Below are 19,959 nucleotides of genomic sequence, written 5' to 3'. Positions count from 1 at the left end.
TCCAAGGATGATATAATGGCGCCATAAATGACACAGAATAGGTCCTATGCCTACTGATATACTTGGTCAGTCTATTTATCTTTAATTCTTATTTATGTTTGGCAGTGGGTTAGCTTCCTCTGTCTGAAAACGATCCTCAGGAGTCATTTGTCAAATCAGAGTTCACCACATTAATCGTTCCTTCTGTCCTTCTGTCCAATTTAGTAAACTTAAGCTGAAGCCTGTGAGCTCCTGAAAAAGTCACCTTTAATCAAACTCCTGAAAGTATATAGCGTTGAAGATTAGACCAGAAGCAAAGACGTATTTTACTTTTAATTGTTGGTAATTGACGTGTTGAAAGCTCTTGTTAATCTGATTCATGAGCTGTGCGCTGGCTGTGACTTGATCAGGTTTAATTGACAGAACGCCATCATTACATTTGGACTTGAGTGCTGTTAATTGCTTAAAGATAAAACACGAGTACATGGCTTCTATCCCCTGCAGGGTTAAGCCCACAGTCCATGGCTGGACTGAACTGAACCTTGCTCCATGTCATTTCCATCTCTCAGTCTTCTCATATCCTGACTCTCCTAAAAACTGTTTTTATTTTGCCAGGAATTTTTGAGGAATCATATTTATAGCCCACTTTATCCCTTTTTCCTTCTTGACTTACTAAATGGGAAAACTGAGAATCAACTCTGACCTACACTTTACCTGCGTGGTTACATTTTCTACTGATACCCTTAAACAACACACACAGGCCTGCTGTGTGCAGAGTAAAAGGTTTATTGCTTGCTGTAATTGTTTCTCCTGTCCATGAACCACAAGTGTGGTTGTTCCATGTTCTTGTGGTGCGGCTGCCAAAAGCAGAACTTGTTCTGCTCATCAGTGGATCTCTTGAATAGAACTACTACTGTGGCCAACTTCTGTCCGCCACAACAAGATTCTCTCCAGGGAAGCACATGAGTGATGATTCTGAGGACCGACACCACAGCAAGCTGGTAAGTGAGCCATCCGGCAGGAAAAACGCAAGACAAGAAGGACCGGGGCTGGCTGGTTAGTAGTATATGAACGTGATGGGATTATGCGGTGCTTTATTGTCCAGCTGTGTAAAAATGTGTACAAAAGCAGCTCTGGGTAAACCATTACAGGCACCAAAGGGCACGGGTATATTCAATTCAGACAGATTTAGAAAGAAAAAAACTGTCCTGCAAAGTTTATTCTGATGTGACTCTGAGACATTAAGGCCAGCAACACTGACAGAACTTCAGTCCTGAAACCTCCCACTAAGCTCTGTCAGCCATCACAAAGAGCTGCAGATTTGATCAGTGAGGCCTGACAGCAGGCGCTCATAGACTTTAACTGCAGCAATAAGCACACTCGCTTCTAGCTGCAAGGAGCAACGCATTCAAATGCATTTACTGACAGTTATCAGGCAGTGAAATAGAGGTGTAGCTCACAACCTCTCAGCTTGGAGTGGAGCCCACATGTACCGTGTAAGTTGTGTTAAACAAATGAAGGATGCAGTGAAAAGAGATTTAAATCAGATATGTCTTTGTATTCAATTCTTAGCTTCATCGCTGGACACACTCACACATTCACCTAGAAGATTACTTAGAAATGATACAGACCACATTATCTACCAATTGATCCCTGGCTGCCCCAGCCTGCATCTTGCCCGTGGATACTTTGGCGAGATACTTAACCCTGAGTAGCTCCCGATACACTCATTGGAGTGTGAATGTGTGCGCATGGGTGAGTGAGCCACATTCTATAAACCTGTGTGTTTACCATTAACATCCAGAAAGTATGTAGGCGCTAGATGTGTGCAGTGGGTGTCTCTATTTGCGGATTCAACTGGGCCATTTTAGGAGGACCGTAAAACATGGTAACACCACCCAGAGAAAGACAGAGACGCAGACAGACGACCCCTGAGGCCCTGAAGGCACCAGGGGCCCTTAAAAAAGAAACACCAGCTATCTTATCTCTGCACAGGGAAATGTAAAAGGCAATCCCTTGAGCCTCACATCCAGACTACTGTTTCTGATAGTGCCTTGGTATAGTTCCTGACTCCAACCATCGAGGCTTAGAGAAATCTTTTTAGAGTGTAAGCCACTTTGAAAGAAATGTTCTTGACTCTTGACTTTTTTTGCTTGCTGTAAATGAGTTTGCAAAGCAGTCTTCTTCCCTGTTTTCCATCATGACAAGTGAAAACTGTGCTGATCACAGCGCATTCTCACTGACAGGGACTCTATGAACCAAGTGCAGGCATCAAGGGAGTATGACCCCGACCATCTCACTTCACTGCTATTGTTATGTTGTATTCCCTTCAGGTCTTGCGTGTCTTTGAACTCAGCATTTACAGGATTAACAAAGCTACACATCTTCCACAGACTAATCAAAGCAGGACCAGTGACCTGAAGTCGCTCGATAGCCGCCATATCCGTTCAGTGAATCGCTTCTGAGGGTTTGTTATGGAGCAGAAAACACGGAGTGACTTCAAAGGGTGCGCAGGTTACTTACCGCAGAGGAGCACCGCAACCGAGGCTCGCATCTCTGAGCGCGCATCCACCCGCTGGGCCGCAGCAACCTGCCACACGCAACACACTCATCATTAGACATACACAGTAACAACTAAAGGCGGGTTTTGTGTTACTGGATGCAAAATGAGCGTTGGGAAAAGTTAAAAATGTGGGAAAAATTGAAGCTTTGATTTTATTTTTTTTTTTCAATTGACGACCAACAATTGAAGTGCAGAGGACAACCAGGACTCCTTCACAGACTTTTTTTCATCCACTCTCTGTTTCTACTATTTAAATCACCGTTTGCCACTCTGTTCTCTGTAAACCGGTTCACTAAAGGAGAAAAAAAGTATAAACTGCTTTCAACTATCCAGCGAGCTAAGTATAACTGATTGTCTCTTATTTCAGAAATGAACTGATCATAAGCATTATCTTAAACCTTCTCACCGTTTGTGTCGCGTTTCCAACGTTTCCTTCTCTGCTGCCCCTCTTCGTCCACTTGTTGCGGAGTTCTCGGACAGAAGCGGAGCTGAGCAGTTCTTCTGCTCCTGCTTCTCTGCCCGGGAAACCCTGGGCCGGACTTACTGGAGCGGAGTTTCTTAATGCGCACAAATGGGCCGAATCCTTGGGTCGCGTGTTCGATTCCTTCAGTGGGCAGATGAAGCACACCCAGTTGCCTTTCTTTAAATGAGTTTTCGATTAGTTTAGAAAGATAACAACTGGACTTCTTTATGTTTTGTGAAGACGTTTTACCAGTGAAAGAGGAGAGGTGAAACGTCTTCACAAAACATATTATTATTATTATTATTATTATTATTATTATTATTATTATTATTATTAACACGTCATCACCCAGAGCCGTCTATTCAGGTGTTTAGTCATGAGTCCATGCAAATCCGTTTACAGTATCTTCCACCAATCTGCTCCCCCCCCCCCCCCCCCCACTATATTACAATAGGTTAACTTCCAGCAGATTATACGTAATGTATACAGTAACCTTTAAAATGATTCCTATGTGAAATATGACTAGGCCGCAGTGCTTAAGTAAATAAACATACAAGGAAAGCTATGGTGTTGTGCCAAAGAAGTTACCCCTGCCAGAAGTGTTACTGTCCTCAGAGTAGGAGGTTCTACAGGTGAGTCCAGGTGTTGGTACTGGATTCATAGCACAATACTCTCTTTTTGAGTTCACTGTCATGTCTGTTTTATTTTTATGTTATATTTATTTTTTTAGTTTATTTGGCTGCTTTACCTGCTTTTTTTTTTTTAAAAACAGTTTGTTAACATACCAGGACGGCACAAAAGCTACTTGATTATGTACTTCACTTTATCAACATGGTCCTATGTAGGCAATAATGGAGTGTGAAAAAACCCCTGCTAAAGCAAAATGAATTCAAAGTAATTCCTGTGTCAAGTTTCCCTCCAGTAACCCGCTGCATGTTTTCCGACGAGCCCCCTTTCTGTCCCCGTGAGCAGGAATGCGCGCTCCCTGCAGGACGGATTGGATTCCCTTTGGTTTAATCCAATGAGGAGCCGTGATCGTTATCACAGATTCTATGCTTGAAAGCACCAGCCCAGCCACGCAGGTGGACCGCACGGCGTGACTAATAGTTATGTCCGGGGATAAGAAATATCATAGAAATTAAGTTTGGTGCAATGAATCAATCTTATATGAACTAAAGCTGTTGACTTCATGTAATCCACTGCATTGCACATGTGGATCATTTCACATGGGAGTAGTACGTAGTTCTAACTGTTTCTGATGTGCGCCAGTGTTTCACTGCTGGCAGATCGTCGTCCAGAACAAAGCCTGCTATAAACCTCTGTCATATTGCACATTCCCTGTGCTGCTGCAGGACAGCCCCTCTTTGTTAGAGACCAGGAGAGAATAGGCCTTTCATACTGAGAACAGATCCCTGACACTTAAATGAAATAAGAGCCAGTATTTGGTGAAAGTTCACCATGTGTTAGCATTGTTTTTGGTTTTTGTTTGTTCGTCTTTTGCATGCTGCACTCTCACACAGAGGTTTTCATATCATTTAGCACACCCATCTAATGACTTGGAAGATACCACCCAGCAACATAGTTACAATTAGCCAATAAAATGGTGCTGTGTGTATGGATATATCAGAGGGTGTGTAGTTCAATTAGATCAGCTTCACCATTGACTTTGAGTTGCAGTTTCTGGCAACTTGACAAATACAACAGTTGTCAACATTCTCTTTGAGCTACATTTTTGCTCTCCTCCAACTCCCAAGAAAAAATCTCTGGCTCTTTTGCCACAAAATGTTCACCAGCTAGTCAAGAGCAAACTGGGATGCTTAATAGGGAAACAGCAGCGTACAGTTTGGTTTTTAGAGCTGGAAAAATGCCGAATCCTCAGCTGAAAACAACATGCGTATGAACAACGAGACAGAACAAAAACAGTCAAGTTGTAAAACAAAACCTTCAGCTAAAAGCTGCTAAAATGCTCCACAGGCCTGGCAAGATGCAGATTCAGGGGGCAGCTTGCTAGTGTCGGCCCATTACCAGCCACTTGTGTCACACTTTGAATTTTATTTTTTTTACTGTAAATTGAAAATGTTTAAAAATTGGAGCGGTAAATGACTTTCTGTAACTTGAGCCAGGGATTCAATAGGCTGGCAAAGTGACTATCATTATTAACTAACGGCATTAATGATGGGTGAGATCTATTAGGTGTAACTTTGAGTGAGTGTAGAAGCTGTGTTTTTGCAGAGGTGGTAAATTGAGAAGAGATGAAGGCTGTGGGCAAAGAGAGACAAATATGGGATTGAACTTATACACTTAACTGTGTATAAGGTTCCCCTGTGTAGCAAAACACTGAAGCAACATACCTTCTTAAGCAATGTAAATATTGCATACAGTCTCACACAAATATGATGCATTTATATAAAGTGTCAGATTGACTTTGTCTTCATCATATCACCTCACAGTGTATGTTTAAATGAATATTTGTACGTTATAATTAAAGAAAAAGCACAAAAAGTACTTTCAAAATTTTTAATAGGAATGTCAGTGTGTACACCCCATACTAATGTGGTCAAACAACACAAACACTCAACATCTTGAAAGCACTTTTGGTATAGGTAACTGATAACATACTCTGATATAGTCTTTCCACATACAGTAAATCAATTCCATTATTATCCGTTATTATTGGCTATAGAGTGAAATAAATGCTCTTCACAGGTTATCCGCCTATTGTAATAGCTTAAATACATGAACACCACCAAGGGCAGGAGTGATATTGAGGACTCAAACAGTACATGGACAGTTGAAGGCATTTCTGTGACATAACACTTGCAGGTAATGTGTAAAACTTGAAATACCAGTGAAAGAATGGAGGAACCTCCAGAGCAGCGTTTTATTTTCATTGGTGACAAATTTTCTGTTTTCCAGTCACAACAGCAGTTCTAACTCTCCTCTACTACAGCAGCTGATGACACGCAGGAGGCATCATCGCACACAGGTGTTGTAGTTCTGCACTCGATGCCGGATCTCGTCCCGCACACTAGTTGCGTTGTCTTTCAGCTTGTCCAACTCCAAGCGCTGCTTCTCCATCCGCCTCTCATTGTTTTTGAACTTTTCCTCAAGTTCTGCAATCACAGGGAGCAAGAGAAAAGTTAAAGTAACAAGCATGCACAAAAGGCTGAAAGGTTGATCTACAGCCACGTCCTACTACGAAGTTCTTAGTTGTTTGTTTAGAGCCAAAAATCTATGCCAAATCTGCAGATGCGATTGTTAAACCATACAGTACACAATAAACATATCAGTAATAGCTCTATCCTAAATTAATATAGGACTTAAAACTAGTTCCAAGGCAGAAACGCTCACTTGATTTTCACTGATTTGAACTGTGAATTCTCTGCTTTGATGTTTTTAACGTTTCTCTGCATTTCTATCCTGCCCACATATAATGATATTGTTTCATTTCTATCACTTACTTTTAGTCATTTAGTGCCTGTTACAGCACATCCACGGATCCTGTGAAAGGAACTGATCTTTATCTTGGAATATTTTATGAATATTAACAGTGTAACTCTACTCATCTCATCCTCATCTGTGACATCATGTGTTATGTTATGAATCTTGCTGCAGTGACAGCTGCAAGTTATCCTGGTTTTAGCATAAGGCAGGAGCTGTATTACATGACTGTGCCATCTAGTCAGAGTCTTTTGTACACTATGAACAATGGCACATTATTTAAACGGTGGTAGTTTAACACGGGAGACTTCTTTACAGGCAATTTCTGGTCAAGTCGCGCACTACGGTCACAATGTGCTGTATGTAGCTCACCTGAAGAACAAAGTCAACACTGAGAGCAGCCATATGAACTTACCGTCCAGTTCTCTTATCCCACTGGTGGCATTCTTGAGCCATTTCTCTGCATCCTCTTTGAGATCTTTGACCCTCTGGTTGATGTCCTTCAGACCTCCAGACACCCCACCAAGAGACTCGATCTTCATCTGCAGCTCACGATACTGTTTCTCTGTGTTGTTGAGGCTCTGGCAGATGATGCAATCGTTTTATTCAAGAATATATATATATATATATATATATATATATATATATATATTTATTTATTTATTTATTTATTTATTTATTCACTAAGTTTGGTCCAAACTCCACCAACAGCCTCACCTGCTCCAGTGAAGATGTTAGGTCAGTGGCATTGTCGGCCAGTGCTTTAGCCTCAATTGCCATCTGTCTGTTCTGCTCCGTCTTGTTCTTCAGAGCTTCCACCTCCTTGGAGAGGTTCATTAAACGCATCATGACATCCATCTGCTTGGCGTCTAGGCTCACCAGCTTTCCCTCCACCTGGAAAAAATGAGACATGAAGAAGGAAAGAGTTATGGGAACCACATTGTGCCTTTTTTCCTGTATCCCACCGCTCACCCCAACCAGTCATTTGTTCTACTGGAGCTTTACCGTTAAAAGGGAGTTTTTCCTTCCCACTGTCACCACATGCTTCATCATAAGTCGTCTGATGAGGTTTTCCCTCTATTATTGTATTTTTACCTTACCATATAAAAGCACCTTAATGCAACTGTTTTTGTGATTTTGGGCTATATAAATAAAACTGAAGTGAAATGAACAAAAGTGCTCATTGGGGAGGTAGATTACAGAAAATATGTGAAACCTGTAAATTTACATGTTCCAAGATTCTGTACCTCAGCAGTAGCGTTTCTTGTGCTGTTCAGGTTGTTGTGGGCTTCTTTCAGGGCAGCCTGTGCTTTCTCTATGGCCTTTCCAGATGCTTTTAACGCCTCCTTGGTAATATTGGTCATGTCTTTCACTTCCTCTGCTCGCCTCCTGCACAATAGCACCAAAAATTAGTCAGAGAGAAAACCTTTTTCCTACAGCTCTGCTTAATAAATGCATGTTCAGTGCATTTAATAAGGCTTAATTATACACAGCCTATTAATGCCATGGTTTGCCTGGTGCCAGCTGAACCCAAGGAAAAAGGATAGATGTGTGGATATCCTATTTGAACTTTAATAACAACAAGAAAGACAATATCCGAAACCAAAATTCATGTTGTAGGGTATGGATGATAATAGTGTAGCCACAGAATGCAGGTGTAACAAACATAGCCTTGGAGCAGGGGTGGCAGGAGCAGGAGAGTTTTAGAGGGCTGTTGTAGAGGGGGGCACCAATAAGCATATAAAGAGATCAAATTAATCAATTTGAAATACTGAGCAGCCTTCAGCTTATTGGTGCAGCCCCCTACAACAGTCTGTTTCTCGTGGTCCAGCGGGAATCTTAACTGCCTTCTGCTGAAGGCAACATTCATCTTTTATATGCAGTCACAGTTTAACTTTCAGCAAGCTGGCTTATGGGAAATGTGGTCCTTAATTTCAAAACAAAACAAAAATGATAACTCACTTGGCCTCTTTAGCTGCATCAAGAAGCTCCTTGACTTTAGTGGTGTGCAGTGTGGTTTGATTTACAATCCCCTCAATATTGCTGATGTTGGAAAGACTTTCCTTTATCTGCGCGATCATTTTGTCCAGAACGGTCCTGTTCAGTGGCAGTGTGATTGACAAGACCTCCTGAGCCACTTTCTCTATGCTCTCTGGGTCGGCTCCCTCCTCTGGGCAGTACAAGAGAGGACAGGGACAAAAGGAGTGCAAATGCAGGAAGCATCAAGTTACATTTAGACATTGAAGCAATATCATCCACATACCAGTGAGAAAGTTTTTAATTTTCTCAATGAACTCTGTCAGGTTCTTATTGCTTTCTTTAAGCTCCTTGCTCAACTTGTTGGCTTTTTCCAGCGTGTTTATCGTCTGGTTCTTCAGTTTTTGTGTCATAGCAGCTATGTCCTGGAGCTGGACACAAGAAATCAAGAGTCAGATCAAAGAAATATTTCACTCATATGAGGCTAAACTACGGATACTGCGAGCACCTTTTTGGAGACTTTCTGCAGCTCCTTACTGGCAGTGTTCAGACTGTCTGTAACGTTCCTGGTGTCATTCAGCGCAGCTACAGATGTGCCCACAGTCCCGCTGCATCCCACTCCTCCACATACATGGTTTCCCTGATTGTCATGGCAGCCGGCACCACCACACTGACTGTCTGGGCAACTGCCATTGACGCTGTTATTGCTGTGACCGCCACACACCTTAAAGATGGCACCATGCACTGACTGAGTTAGTGGGATAAGACTTCAACGCTGGACAGCAAGACTTAAATGCAGTTTTGTTATCAATATAAAAATATAAAAACCAAATATTTTAATTTCCCTACTGCAAGATACTCTTAATAAACAAACAAAAATACAGTGCAAGTAGACAGCTTCACTCTATAGTTGTCAGTGGAGACAACAGACGTGTGTCAGCATTCTCAGACTCACTGGAAATATCTTAATTTTCTTAAAAGCCTGCAAATAAATACCTTAATTTGCAGACTACCATCAGCAAAGAAATGCAGTGACATCATAATGTGTGTGTGCAATCTAATTTGTAAAAATACGATACATGACAAAATGCCATGTATTTTAAATAATGTTTTTAAGGCTCTGAAAAAAACCCCCCACTGCTGCTACGTTTGCACATCAGGGACTGTCACAATTAAAACATACTCACCAATCAGTGATGGAAAACCATTTTCAATTTCTACTTAATCCTTTAATCATGAGCTGATTTGGCTTTTCCACTAGATGTCACTGCCAGCATAAAATTCCAACACTGTTTTTTGCAGATGTTTCACAATGTTCATAAACAATCTTGGCATGTTGCATGTTTAAAAACACATCAGTGAGGTTTTTTCCTTTTTTTTTGAGTAAACTTCTCTTTTTTTAACAGGTAGAACATGTTGATATTATTAAGAAAACTCCACTTTTTATGAATTTACAATATTAGATGCCTAATGCCTAAGCTTTAATCTCATTTTCACTTTGTCAGTTTTTCTACCTCAGAATGACAGAACAAGTTTCTTTTTCTGGCATGGATTCTTTTAATTAGAGAAAACGTATCTGGAGTTCAGAATTGTCACCTTATACAGTCTCCTGAAAGTACTCCTCGCTGAGGCCTTCCCTACTCCAAATTCTGAGGCTTAGATCTACGCTTATTCCACTTGCCATTCTCTTTCAATGAATGTTGTCTAATCTAGTTGAGGTCATGGTTAGGGTACATACATAACCCTAACCCAACATACATTTTTTTATTATAGCACACTGCTTACCTGGTCGCTCAGCTGATTGACCTGTTTATGGAGGTCGTGAGCTTGTTTTTGTAGGTCGCTGAGTGACTTGTTGTGAGCAGCCACATTACGGTTAATGCTGTTTTCAATTTCATCCAGCAGGTCTTCTGTGCGCGCTCTGGTCTTATTTGACTCTTCCACAGGACTCATAGGACCAAACACTGAAGCGTTGCATTTCATCTCAGCCTGCAGCGATTCCTGATAGTACTGCTTCACTTTCTCAAACTGATCTGTGAGAGACACCAGCAGCTTTTTAAAAGCAACGTATAAAACCTACTCTGCTACTGGATATGGATTTAGTCTGCTTCCTGTATTTACAGCAGCGAGGCTTCATGTGACATGTTCAAGGTTTTCATTTGTGCCTCTGATGGCAACAAATTACCTGCAAACCCTGAGCCGAACAGTTCAAGCAGCTTCTGTTTGTCAGTCACAGTGGTGTTAAGGTCCCGCAGCTCTTTTTCCATGTTATCCAGCGTGTGTCGGAGTGCCCTGTCTGTTTCTGCTGTCGTATTCAGCTCTTGGCCCATGGCCATCAGACGCCCATCAGTGAGGGCAATCTCAGCCCTGAAACACATACAGGATGTTCTTAAAATATAATAAAGTAGCTGATGAGAAACACCAAACGACATGCTGCTATTTCCTCACCTGAGGTCATCGATGCTCTGGCCAATGAGCTGGTAGACCCTGTCCCTGTCCTGCGTAATGATCAGATCCTTCACCTGCTTCAGCTTCCCTTCCAGTTCTTTGATGCGTGCGTCCCCAGCTCCCGGTGTGATGCCACCCTTCAGGATCTCCTGCACTCTGGACTGGATGTGATCCAGGTCCCTTCTAATCTGGCACAGGGCGTCATCCCAGAGCTGGAAGCACGGGTGACACTGGATGCATTTTGGGAAGATGCCGGTGAAACCACGAGCGCACTGGTTGCACTGCAGTCCCGCGGCTCCTTCCCGGCATTCACACGCACCCGTTAATCTGTCACACTGGGCAATCTCTGTGCCCTCTGGGTTACAGTTGCATTCTAAGTAGAGGAGAGAGAGAAATAAACAGAACCTCTAAATAAAATACTTGTAACCACACCTCATATCACTAAATACTGCATTTAGGTTATATTAAAGCAAAACTGGGAATAATCATAAAGAAGAGCACTGGAGAAAAGAAAAGAAATAAAATAAAACCAGTCCTAAGATGACATCTTATTATAAAGCACTCTCTACAAAATACTTCGATAAAGAAGCAACTGTCAGGTTAAATTCATCGTGTTGAACAATAATATTTTAAACATTGAGGTTTTTTTTTTTTTTTAATACACAGTCCCCTATTTTCAGATGCGGAAAATCTCAAAAGTTGTTTCATGGATAAGTGGGAGTTGTTTCTTTCTTGCCACATGATTGTTCGGGTGCAAAAATGCAACGTAAATCCATCAAACAGCGAGAGTTTGAACACTACTTGAGAAAAGAAGAATACGCCGGTGAGCACATCAACATGAAAAGACCCAAATATCCAAGGAAGACAAAAGTCGCGAATGACTGCGGGGTGATGTGAGGAAGAAATGCTTTCCAGGTGGTTTAAGGTGTATCCTTTCAAAGGTTAGCACAATATTATTGATTATTGTCTTGAAATGAAATGACAGTCTGCAATGTAATGGCATCTTTTCTTTTGTTTTCAAACCTGCATTGAGGTGTACTGAGTCACAGCTGGAAACAAACACAACTGTCCAGAAACTTTCAGACATAACCACAGATGCTGACCAAGCTGTAGATCTAACCAGCACAGGTGAAACAGATCCCTAAAATCCAGACGTTGCACAAAGCATCGGCTCTTGAGGATAATAAGTAAGTATGAATTTAGTGTAAAACAAGATTTTTAAAAAACACATTTAAGAACAAACAACCAAACACACCAAAATACTCAGCTCTGGTTACAGAAGCCAAAATGTTTGAAGGACTAATTTAACTGTTTGATTAATATATTTCTTGGTATGGTAAAGAGTGGATCACTGATGTTACTGGTGTAACATGTCCCTATGTACTGTGTCTCCTGGGTAAGCTATAGAGTTTATATTTCATGCTGCATTTCAAACTTGTAATCTGTCGTAATGTTTGGTATTTACTCTAACTGTTGTGGCAACCTAGTCTGAAATGTTGAAGTGGTTTCACGCGATCTTTGTGCAAATAAATTATAGCCCATCACGGGTGACTTTGTGAAACTGGCCACCTATTTTTTGAAGAGGGTGATTTTAAATCTGACTGTCAATTTAGTAATTTAGCAGCAATTTGTTTTGATCCCATTTAATCTAAAAGCAATGTGTGGAACACAAATGTATTATATTCTTCATTGAATGATTATGAATTATTATTGTTCACACTCATCATGCTCAGAAAAAACCACCTGTGATGTAAGACGTTACATGGCGTTCATAAAAATCACAGTGTGATTTACCGTGGCACTGCTCCCGTGGATCTCCCCAGTGGAACAGCTCACACTCGGTGCATTGTTTACCTCCAAAGCCTGAATGACAGTGACACTGGCCTGTGAACTGAAGAGCACACAAACTGGTCCAATACAGGTACACAACAAGCATATCAAAAAGCACATCTGAGGCCCTCTTTAGACAGAAGCTTGCAATCATCCTCACCATGTTGCAGTGAGTTCCCAGAGCGTGCTGCGAGTTGCAATTACACGGCTCACAGCCCTGATCCTGACCGAAGTTCCAGTAGTTAGGTGCACACTGGTCACAGTTATGGCCTACCACATGCTCCCTGCAGAGACAGGCTCCAGTCTGCCGATCACAGTCACAGTGTCCATCGCTGCAAGCAGACTGTAGGGTACCAGCAGTCACACAGGTACAGCCTAAGAACAGGAACAGGTGTGCAGAGAAAAAAAACATAAATCACACACCCACGTTTTTTTTTTTTTAAAGATTATGTAATCCAGTGACTTTGTCATCACTCACGTCTGCAATCGTGGGCCAAAGCGTTGCCATAGTAACCGATTTGACACTGGGCGCAAGACGGGCCGTCAGTGTGGTACAGGCACTTGATGCACTCGCCAGTCCTGGGATCACATGACTCAGGATCCTGGGTGTCTATGTTGCCGTTGCACTCACATGGAAAGCACTGTCCGCCAGGTTGCTCAGGGTTACCATAGTAACCAGGGGCACACTGGTCACACCGAAGACCTACGAGAGAAAAGTTGGAATAAAGATACAAGTCGTTTTCATTTACTTGACAGCACAGTGCTGTCAGTCAAACATGGATGAATGAACCAGTATGAACCAGCGCTCACCCATGTAGCCCTGTTTGCAGTTACACATGATCTGATCAGAGGTGTGGTCAACCTGACAAGATAACGCATTGAAGTTATCGGAGTTGGGGTTATTTGGGCAGGGGCAGGGCCGGCAGTGCTGCCCTGATCCAAGTGCTGGGTTTCCAAAGAACGTGTCCATGCAACTGGAACAAAATGAGATAAAAGATTTGCTTTCAGTTTGATCACTCGGACAAAGGAGCTGAAGTGTGAAGTGTGGCACTGAATTTTCCTTACCGCTCACAGAGATGTCCTGCTGTGAAGTCCCTGCAGCCTCGGCATTCTCCCGTGCGGGGATCGCAGAGGTCTGCATGACCGTTACACTGACAGGGGGTGCAGCTGGGGAAGCCCCACTGGCCCGGCTGACAGTCAGAGCACTGCCGCCCTGTGGCTCCTTGTCTGCACTGACACTGGCCTGTAACTGGGTCACACTGGTGGCTCAATGAGCCGTCGGAGTGGCAGTCACAGGCTGGGTAGGGGAGTTTAGAGGGTTATATTTTGTTTTTCCCCCAAACATGAATATATATATTTATATATATTTAAAAATACAGCTGCCTTACCAATGAGTCACACTCATATTTACATGAACGTGTGTGTATAAACCGATTCTTTAAAGTTTCTTCTTTTTCCCATTAAAACGAGCAAATGTGTCACTTTATAAGCTTTTCTCTGATTTGTTTTATGTTGAACATTTAATCTTGCTTAGAAAACTTATGATCATTATTATTATTCTAAATGGCCCTGATTTGTATCTCCTAAAAGAAAGAAAACAGCAAGTTAAATAAGTAGCTTCGTTAATACAGAACAGAGTATGTGAGCCCATTTTTACAGTCGCACATGTGATTTACATATTTCATGTCTACATGTCTCATCATTTAACCTACAATTCATTCTAGGTGTGCGTTTGTGCACATGGCCTCGAACACAATGTCAGTAAAACCAACAAAACCATGTCAGGGTGATTGTATTTCTCCCTGACGGGGAAAACGAGCCTGAGTAATAAATGGATTTATGACAATGTTTATTTTGCAAAACAGCTCATGAGCAGGGAAAAAGAAAATAAAAGAAAATTACAGCTGAAACAGAAGTTAGGAAACAGCCACTGAATGCATCTGACCTTCAAAATGATTTTCTTAGACAGTGCTTTATAGTTACAGAGAAAAAACACCTTTCCTGGCTCTATTTCTACAAGTAAAAGTATATAAAGGGCATTCACACACGAAGCGATTTATAATGTCATCGAACTATAGGGAACATTCTGGGCTCTGGTTGCCTAGGTAACTCTGTAATGCACTTAACACTCTGCTATATGTTAATCCAGGGGTGGGCAATCTCAGTCCACGAGGGCCGAGGGCCGGTGTCCCTGCAGGTTTTAGATCTCACCTTGGGTCAACACACCTGAATCACATGATTAGTTCGTTACCAGGCCTCTGGAGAACTTCAGGACATGGTGAGGAGCTAATTTAGCCATTTAAATCAGCTGTGTTGGTTTGAGGACACATCTAAAACCTGCAGGGACACCGGCCCTCGTGGACTTTGCCCACCCCTGTGTTAATCAGTGGTATCCTTAGAAGTTGTGAAACTTTAAACTTTAGGACCTGCCCACTTCATACTGCCAGTGATTATTTAACAGTCGTCATTTTAGGTCTGCAAATGTCAGTGAGTTTTGTGTGGTGTCTCAGGTCCCCAAGGATCGCTTGTGTAAAATCACTTGAAGAGGATGACCTTGAACTCCCAAATCAAATGAACAAGCTTGTTGCGCAGTTCTTGCTGCTCTTACAAACCTCACCGTGCTGCAGAAATTTGTTGTGTATTTTTAGGTAGAAATGAATTAACAGTTATCATTTCAGCATCAGGCTACAAGTGCACAGACAGCTGCTCACAGTGAAAATCAGAAAAGACTGAAACCAAGAGAACGCTCATGAGCAAGTAGCTCAAGAATGTATATATATTTAGAGAGGGGACTGAAGACTTTTGTAAATAAGAGGATTCAGGTTTCAGCTTTCAAAGTAAAACACGTTTAGAGTTTGTAAAGTTTAAAATCTATGTAATTTCAAGTTAAACCTACAACACTATAAAGTGATTTATTGTGCTGTAGATTATTGTGTGAAATCACAGTTTTATAAACAGAACTATATGACAGACTGAGCTGATCAGTGGGCAGACTCACCAGTGCAGCCGCTCACACCGAAGCCGTAGGTCCCCGGGGCACACTGGTCACAGCGCCTGCCAATCACGTTGGGTTTACAACGGCACTGACCTCCCACTACGTCACACTCACCGCTGAGGGAGCCCTGAGGGTCACACTCACAGGCTGGATACAGCAGATATGAATAAATGGAATACACAAAAGGAAATGTTTATCATTTAAAACAGTGCTGAGTTTGAATGGATTTGTCATCCTCGTGTTTTTGTGTCTACTTACGCAGGGCACCGTCGTGAATAATGGAAGAAATACTGCAGATGAGTTTAGAGCACATCTCAGCCAGTGCAGGCATCGGAGTGATCATAAAGGAATCAAGACACATGTAGCGGATCATCTCCTCCTGACGCTGCTCTGACTCTGGTGTGTTACCTTGAAACCCAGGAAGCTCCATGTATTTAGGGATCAATACCAGCTATTGGGTGAAAAAAGAAAGCTTTGAGACAGCTACATCAATTAATGTAAACAGGAATGATAAGAAAATGATCTTAAGTTCTTAAATCAAAATGTATATTATTATTATTATTATATGTACAATCATTTCGCAACTTCTGTTACTGCAATTGGATTGTCCCACCACTAGGGGGAAATGTGATGGTGCAAAACACCAAGCAACACCCCCACAGGCCACCCACTGCTGCAGCTCAATTGGACCATGTTCAGACTTAACAGCCATACTAGTAAAAGCACAGCCAAAGCCCACTAAGCCATGGTGATGTCAACTTCCAGCACTTCTGAATGAGAAGGGCATAATGAAAGGGGAAGGCTTCCAGTCTTAGCTCACCGAGTCAATAAGAATGAAGGCAGTGAGATGTCTGTGTGTGGCGCCATGACGCTGGAACCTGATTGTAACCACGTAACGATTGCTGGGCTCAAAACAAAATGGTCTGGGCATCTGGATGTATCTGTAAGAACACATTGAACATGAAAGAACATGTAATGATAGATATATTTTATACTTTATCTTACTTTTACTTTCCACTCTCATTTCATGTGTGGAGAGGCAACATTAACAAAGCCTGTGAAGTGACAAATCGTGGTTGTCATTCACAGGCACATTCACAAAGGTCCAGCTATGTCGGCATATTTGTGCCTTGAAGTTATTATGACAGCATATGAAGTTTTAGAGTCAAATCTACTAAGTAGGACAAATTAGCATTGGGTCACAATCACAATAAATGCACTGATAGGAGTAGAAAGTTCTGGTGACTAACACTAACAATGTGTTAATTTCTAAGCAAAGACTTTTAAAAGCAGAAAATTAGAAAACAATGTAAGAAATTTGCAGATTTGATGAGAGAGCATGAGGGAGAGAGATAGATGCTAATCAAAATAACACAGTGTGAGCCTTGGTTTTATAAATGTGGTTCTCTCTGAAAACAGCATGGCAAACGAGATCAATAACAGGGCTTAGTGCTGTGCAGTTAAAACAGCTTTTAGTGACTAGAAAACACCCAATATGAAAGTAAACTACAGAACAGTACCATGCCAGTTTGCTTCCTGTTGTTTTTTAGAACAAGCATTTTATACCAGGGTTGACTTGAGCTACCCATATTTGCTGTAACTCCTGCGTCTGTGTTTTGGTCTCACTTTACTAATTGGTTTTAGCTGACAGATCCACTGCGGGAGAGAAAGGAAGCTGTGATATGCTCCGGTTGAAGTGCCAGATCCGGGCAGGGTCTTAGTTCCAGATGAGTTAAAACTCTGAAATGCTTTTCAGCAGAAAAGCTAAACCATTTCAGTTTTGAGCATTTTAACTTATACCCTGTTTATGTTTCCTCCGTTTCTCTATACAAATAAATGAAGAATTATGACTTTGACTCTGCAGTCATCAGTCTAAAGTGCTGACCTTCCTCCAAAGGAATATAAATTTTATCCCACAGAAAATGATCCCTGCGAGTGTCACCCACTACAGAGATGTTATCAAATGGTGATAAAGTCTATAAAGATTATAAAAATATACCAGTAAAATGCAACATAGCTGTAAAAATGACAGAAAATTGTTAATCTGGTGATTTAGCGCACAGTGTTGGAAAATAAACAATTTTAATTGCGGTTAATTATTTTATCAATGAGTGGGCGCTCTGTGCTGCTGTTTATTTCTAAAGTGATGGTTGCTTATTAGAGTCCTGAAACTTACTGTCCCAAAAACTGCAGGAGGGTAAAGTGCAGGGGTCAGCAACCTTTAACGTCCAAAGAGCCATTTGGACCTGGTTTCCACGCAAAAGAAAACACTGGGAGCCGCAAATACTTTTTGACATCTAAAATGAAGATAACATTGTGTATATATAGTGTTTTACTCTTATGCTCTGTGTGAACAACTAAGGTGTGTTACTTATGAAATCCATGAAGTGCTACAGAGGAAATTACATTTTATTTATGTAATTAACATATTTTGAACTCTTAAAGAAATATAACAAAAGGAAAGACACCCAGCTGAACTAAAATGATCCATGTAGCAAACAAAAACTGCTGTGAGCCGCCATCCTTATATCGCCTTTGGGCTTTTGGACCTGGCTTTTAAAAAATAATTGGAAAAAAAGCACTATGCTGCTCAAAAAAGAAAAATAAATGTTTGCAAAATTCTACCTAAATATGTATTTTACCAGTTTAAGGTGTGTGGCGGGGCGTGGTCTGCTGCGCCGCTGCAGGGGAGGCGGACGCACCTGAGCGGCACCCGCAATCACGCCTCGCCGCCTTAACGTCCGTGCTATCTGTGCTGTTGTGTTGGTATGTGTCGGGCTGTGAGCTGAAAAGCTACAGCCGGCTGTATGCGTACAGCAACTGTGTGTGAAAAGTGGTCAATAAAGAGATGCTGAAAAGCGTGTTCATGCAAACATCGTCGGGTCTGCTGTGATATGTTTACAATGGCACTTCTGCTCCTGAACCTCTGCGCACAGTGAAGTGACTGTAAGCTGTCATCTGTGAGGCGTGAGCGGTGTTTGGTTTTAACATAGTTCACGGTGGAGAACAGCTGCTGACACAATGTGGATCCGAAGATCCATAATTGGCCTACCTGGGGTTGAAAGTCTGGATAAATGCACGGCGTTTCGGCAGGTATACCGGCTTCCGCGAGTGTGACGCTTATTTTGAGCGATGAAAAAATAATAGAATATTATTTTATTTTTATATTTCAATATCACAATAATCTTCCAATTTAGAACTACAAGTTAAAAAAGAACTAACATAAATAAAATCCACTTCAGCTAAATACTTGTTTATTACTAATTTATTTTCCCAAACCACGCGGAGCCGCACTATAAGGACTAAAGAGCCGCAGGTTGCCGACCCCTGGTATAGTGGAATAAGCCTGACTGAGAGCAAGTTACAGTTACAACAATGTAATGATGCAATTTTTCCTGAACAAATCCTGCAAACATACTGGCTGTGATGGCTCCCTCTCTGGATTACATGCAAACCCCATGCACACTCGCATGCATTCATTCAGGTCCTGTTACCTGTTGTGGTGTGGCAAAGTGACAGTGTAGAGCTGTTCAGTAGGTAGGAGGTTTCCACACCGGAGACTGGAGGGCAATTCTACAGATGTAATACTAACAACAGCCTCCCAGTTCTCTGTAGACTACACACAAAAGGAAAAAGGCTTTTACTTCTATTTTTGCTTTTTTTTTTTAAACAAAAAACATCATATTCTCTCCATACTCACACACCTCAGGTTCATAGCGGATCATGATGTCATACTCCATGGGATAAGGTATGTTATCAATGGTGAAAACCAGACCAGCGCCATCTTTAACACGGGAAAAACCAGGTCCTGTCCATGTCACCATATGGCTGAGAGTGTGCTCTCTATGAACGGTCCTCACATCCGGCTGAATAACAAAGACACATCACCAAAGCATGGCTTTCTTTTTGACCTATTATCACTTCTACTTTATGCAATACTTGTGCTATTTTCTGTTTCCTCTTACTGACATAACTGACTTCCTGCCAGCAGCTCTGAATTAAAGGTCGGTGGAATGAAAAAGTCTCATAAAACAACTTTTAAAATTACCAAAGCTTACCAAATAAATGTAAATCATCTTGACCGGTGTCCCCATCAGTGTTATTACAACAGTATTATTATCACGTTGCTATTCCAACAGTAATTCTTTCTTTAACTCTGTTTTGACTTCCAGTCTACCATCTGTTAATACAAGACCTGATATATTAAAATTAAATAATAAAGAATACTTTTTCATTATGTTTTTGACTCTTTTGGGATTCCTG

The 19,959-nt window shown here is 41.6% G+C and overlaps 2 protein-coding genes across 4 annotated transcripts in view; both read right to left on the bottom strand.

Annotated features, from left to right (window-relative positions):
• The window catches only part of lamb2 (laminin, beta 2 (laminin S)), a 65,290-nt gene extending 62,178 nt beyond the window's left edge, over positions 1-3,112 (bottom strand). For both annotated transcript variants that reach the window (XM_026154317.2, XM_026154318.2), the window contains exons 1-2: positions 2,949-3,112; positions 2,503-2,569 (exon numbers count right to left, since the gene is read on the bottom strand). In XM_026154317.2, the coding sequence (XP_026010102.1) occupies positions 2,503-2,533 (31 nt within the window). In that variant the 5' untranslated portion in view covers positions 2,534-2,569; positions 2,949-3,112. The remainder of the gene's footprint in view (positions 1-2,502; positions 2,570-2,948) is intronic.
• Positions 3,113-5,508: 2,396 nt separating this feature from the next.
• Positions 5,509-19,959, bottom strand: part of lamb2l (laminin, beta 2-like) — a 57,397-nt gene continuing 42,946 nt past the window's right edge. For both annotated transcript variants that reach the window (XM_026154316.2, XM_026154315.2), the window contains exons 16-35: positions 19,401-19,562; positions 19,191-19,312; positions 16,517-16,637; positions 15,955-16,147; positions 15,700-15,843; positions 13,767-13,998; positions 13,512-13,675; positions 13,180-13,404; positions 12,862-13,076; positions 12,666-12,762; positions 10,872-11,244; positions 10,609-10,790; positions 10,209-10,456; positions 8,932-9,147; positions 8,710-8,854; positions 8,409-8,616; positions 7,694-7,835; positions 7,164-7,340; positions 6,862-7,027; positions 5,509-6,118 (exon numbers count right to left, since the gene is read on the bottom strand). In XM_026154316.2, coding sequence (XP_026010101.1) covers positions 5,979-6,118; positions 6,862-7,027; positions 7,164-7,340; positions 7,694-7,835; positions 8,409-8,616; positions 8,710-8,854; positions 8,932-9,147; positions 10,209-10,456; positions 10,609-10,790; positions 10,872-11,244; positions 12,666-12,762; positions 12,862-13,076; positions 13,180-13,404; positions 13,512-13,675; positions 13,767-13,998; positions 15,700-15,843; positions 15,955-16,147; positions 16,517-16,637; positions 19,191-19,312; positions 19,401-19,562 — 3,672 coding nt within the window. In that variant the 3' untranslated portion in view covers positions 5,509-5,978. The remainder of the gene's footprint in view (positions 6,119-6,861; positions 7,028-7,163; positions 7,341-7,693; positions 7,836-8,408; positions 8,617-8,709; positions 8,855-8,931; positions 9,148-10,208; positions 10,457-10,608; positions 10,791-10,871; positions 11,245-12,665; positions 12,763-12,861; positions 13,077-13,179; positions 13,405-13,511; positions 13,676-13,766; positions 13,999-15,699; positions 15,844-15,954; positions 16,148-16,516; positions 16,638-19,190; positions 19,313-19,400; positions 19,563-19,959) is intronic.

This window comes from Astatotilapia calliptera, chromosome 20 (genome assembly GCF_964374335.1).
Source record: "Astatotilapia calliptera chromosome 20, fAstCal68.1, whole genome shotgun sequence".
NCBI lineage: Eukaryota > Metazoa > Chordata > Actinopteri > Cichliformes > Cichlidae > Astatotilapia > Astatotilapia calliptera.
This window is presented reverse-complemented; position numbering and strand designations above follow the sequence as displayed.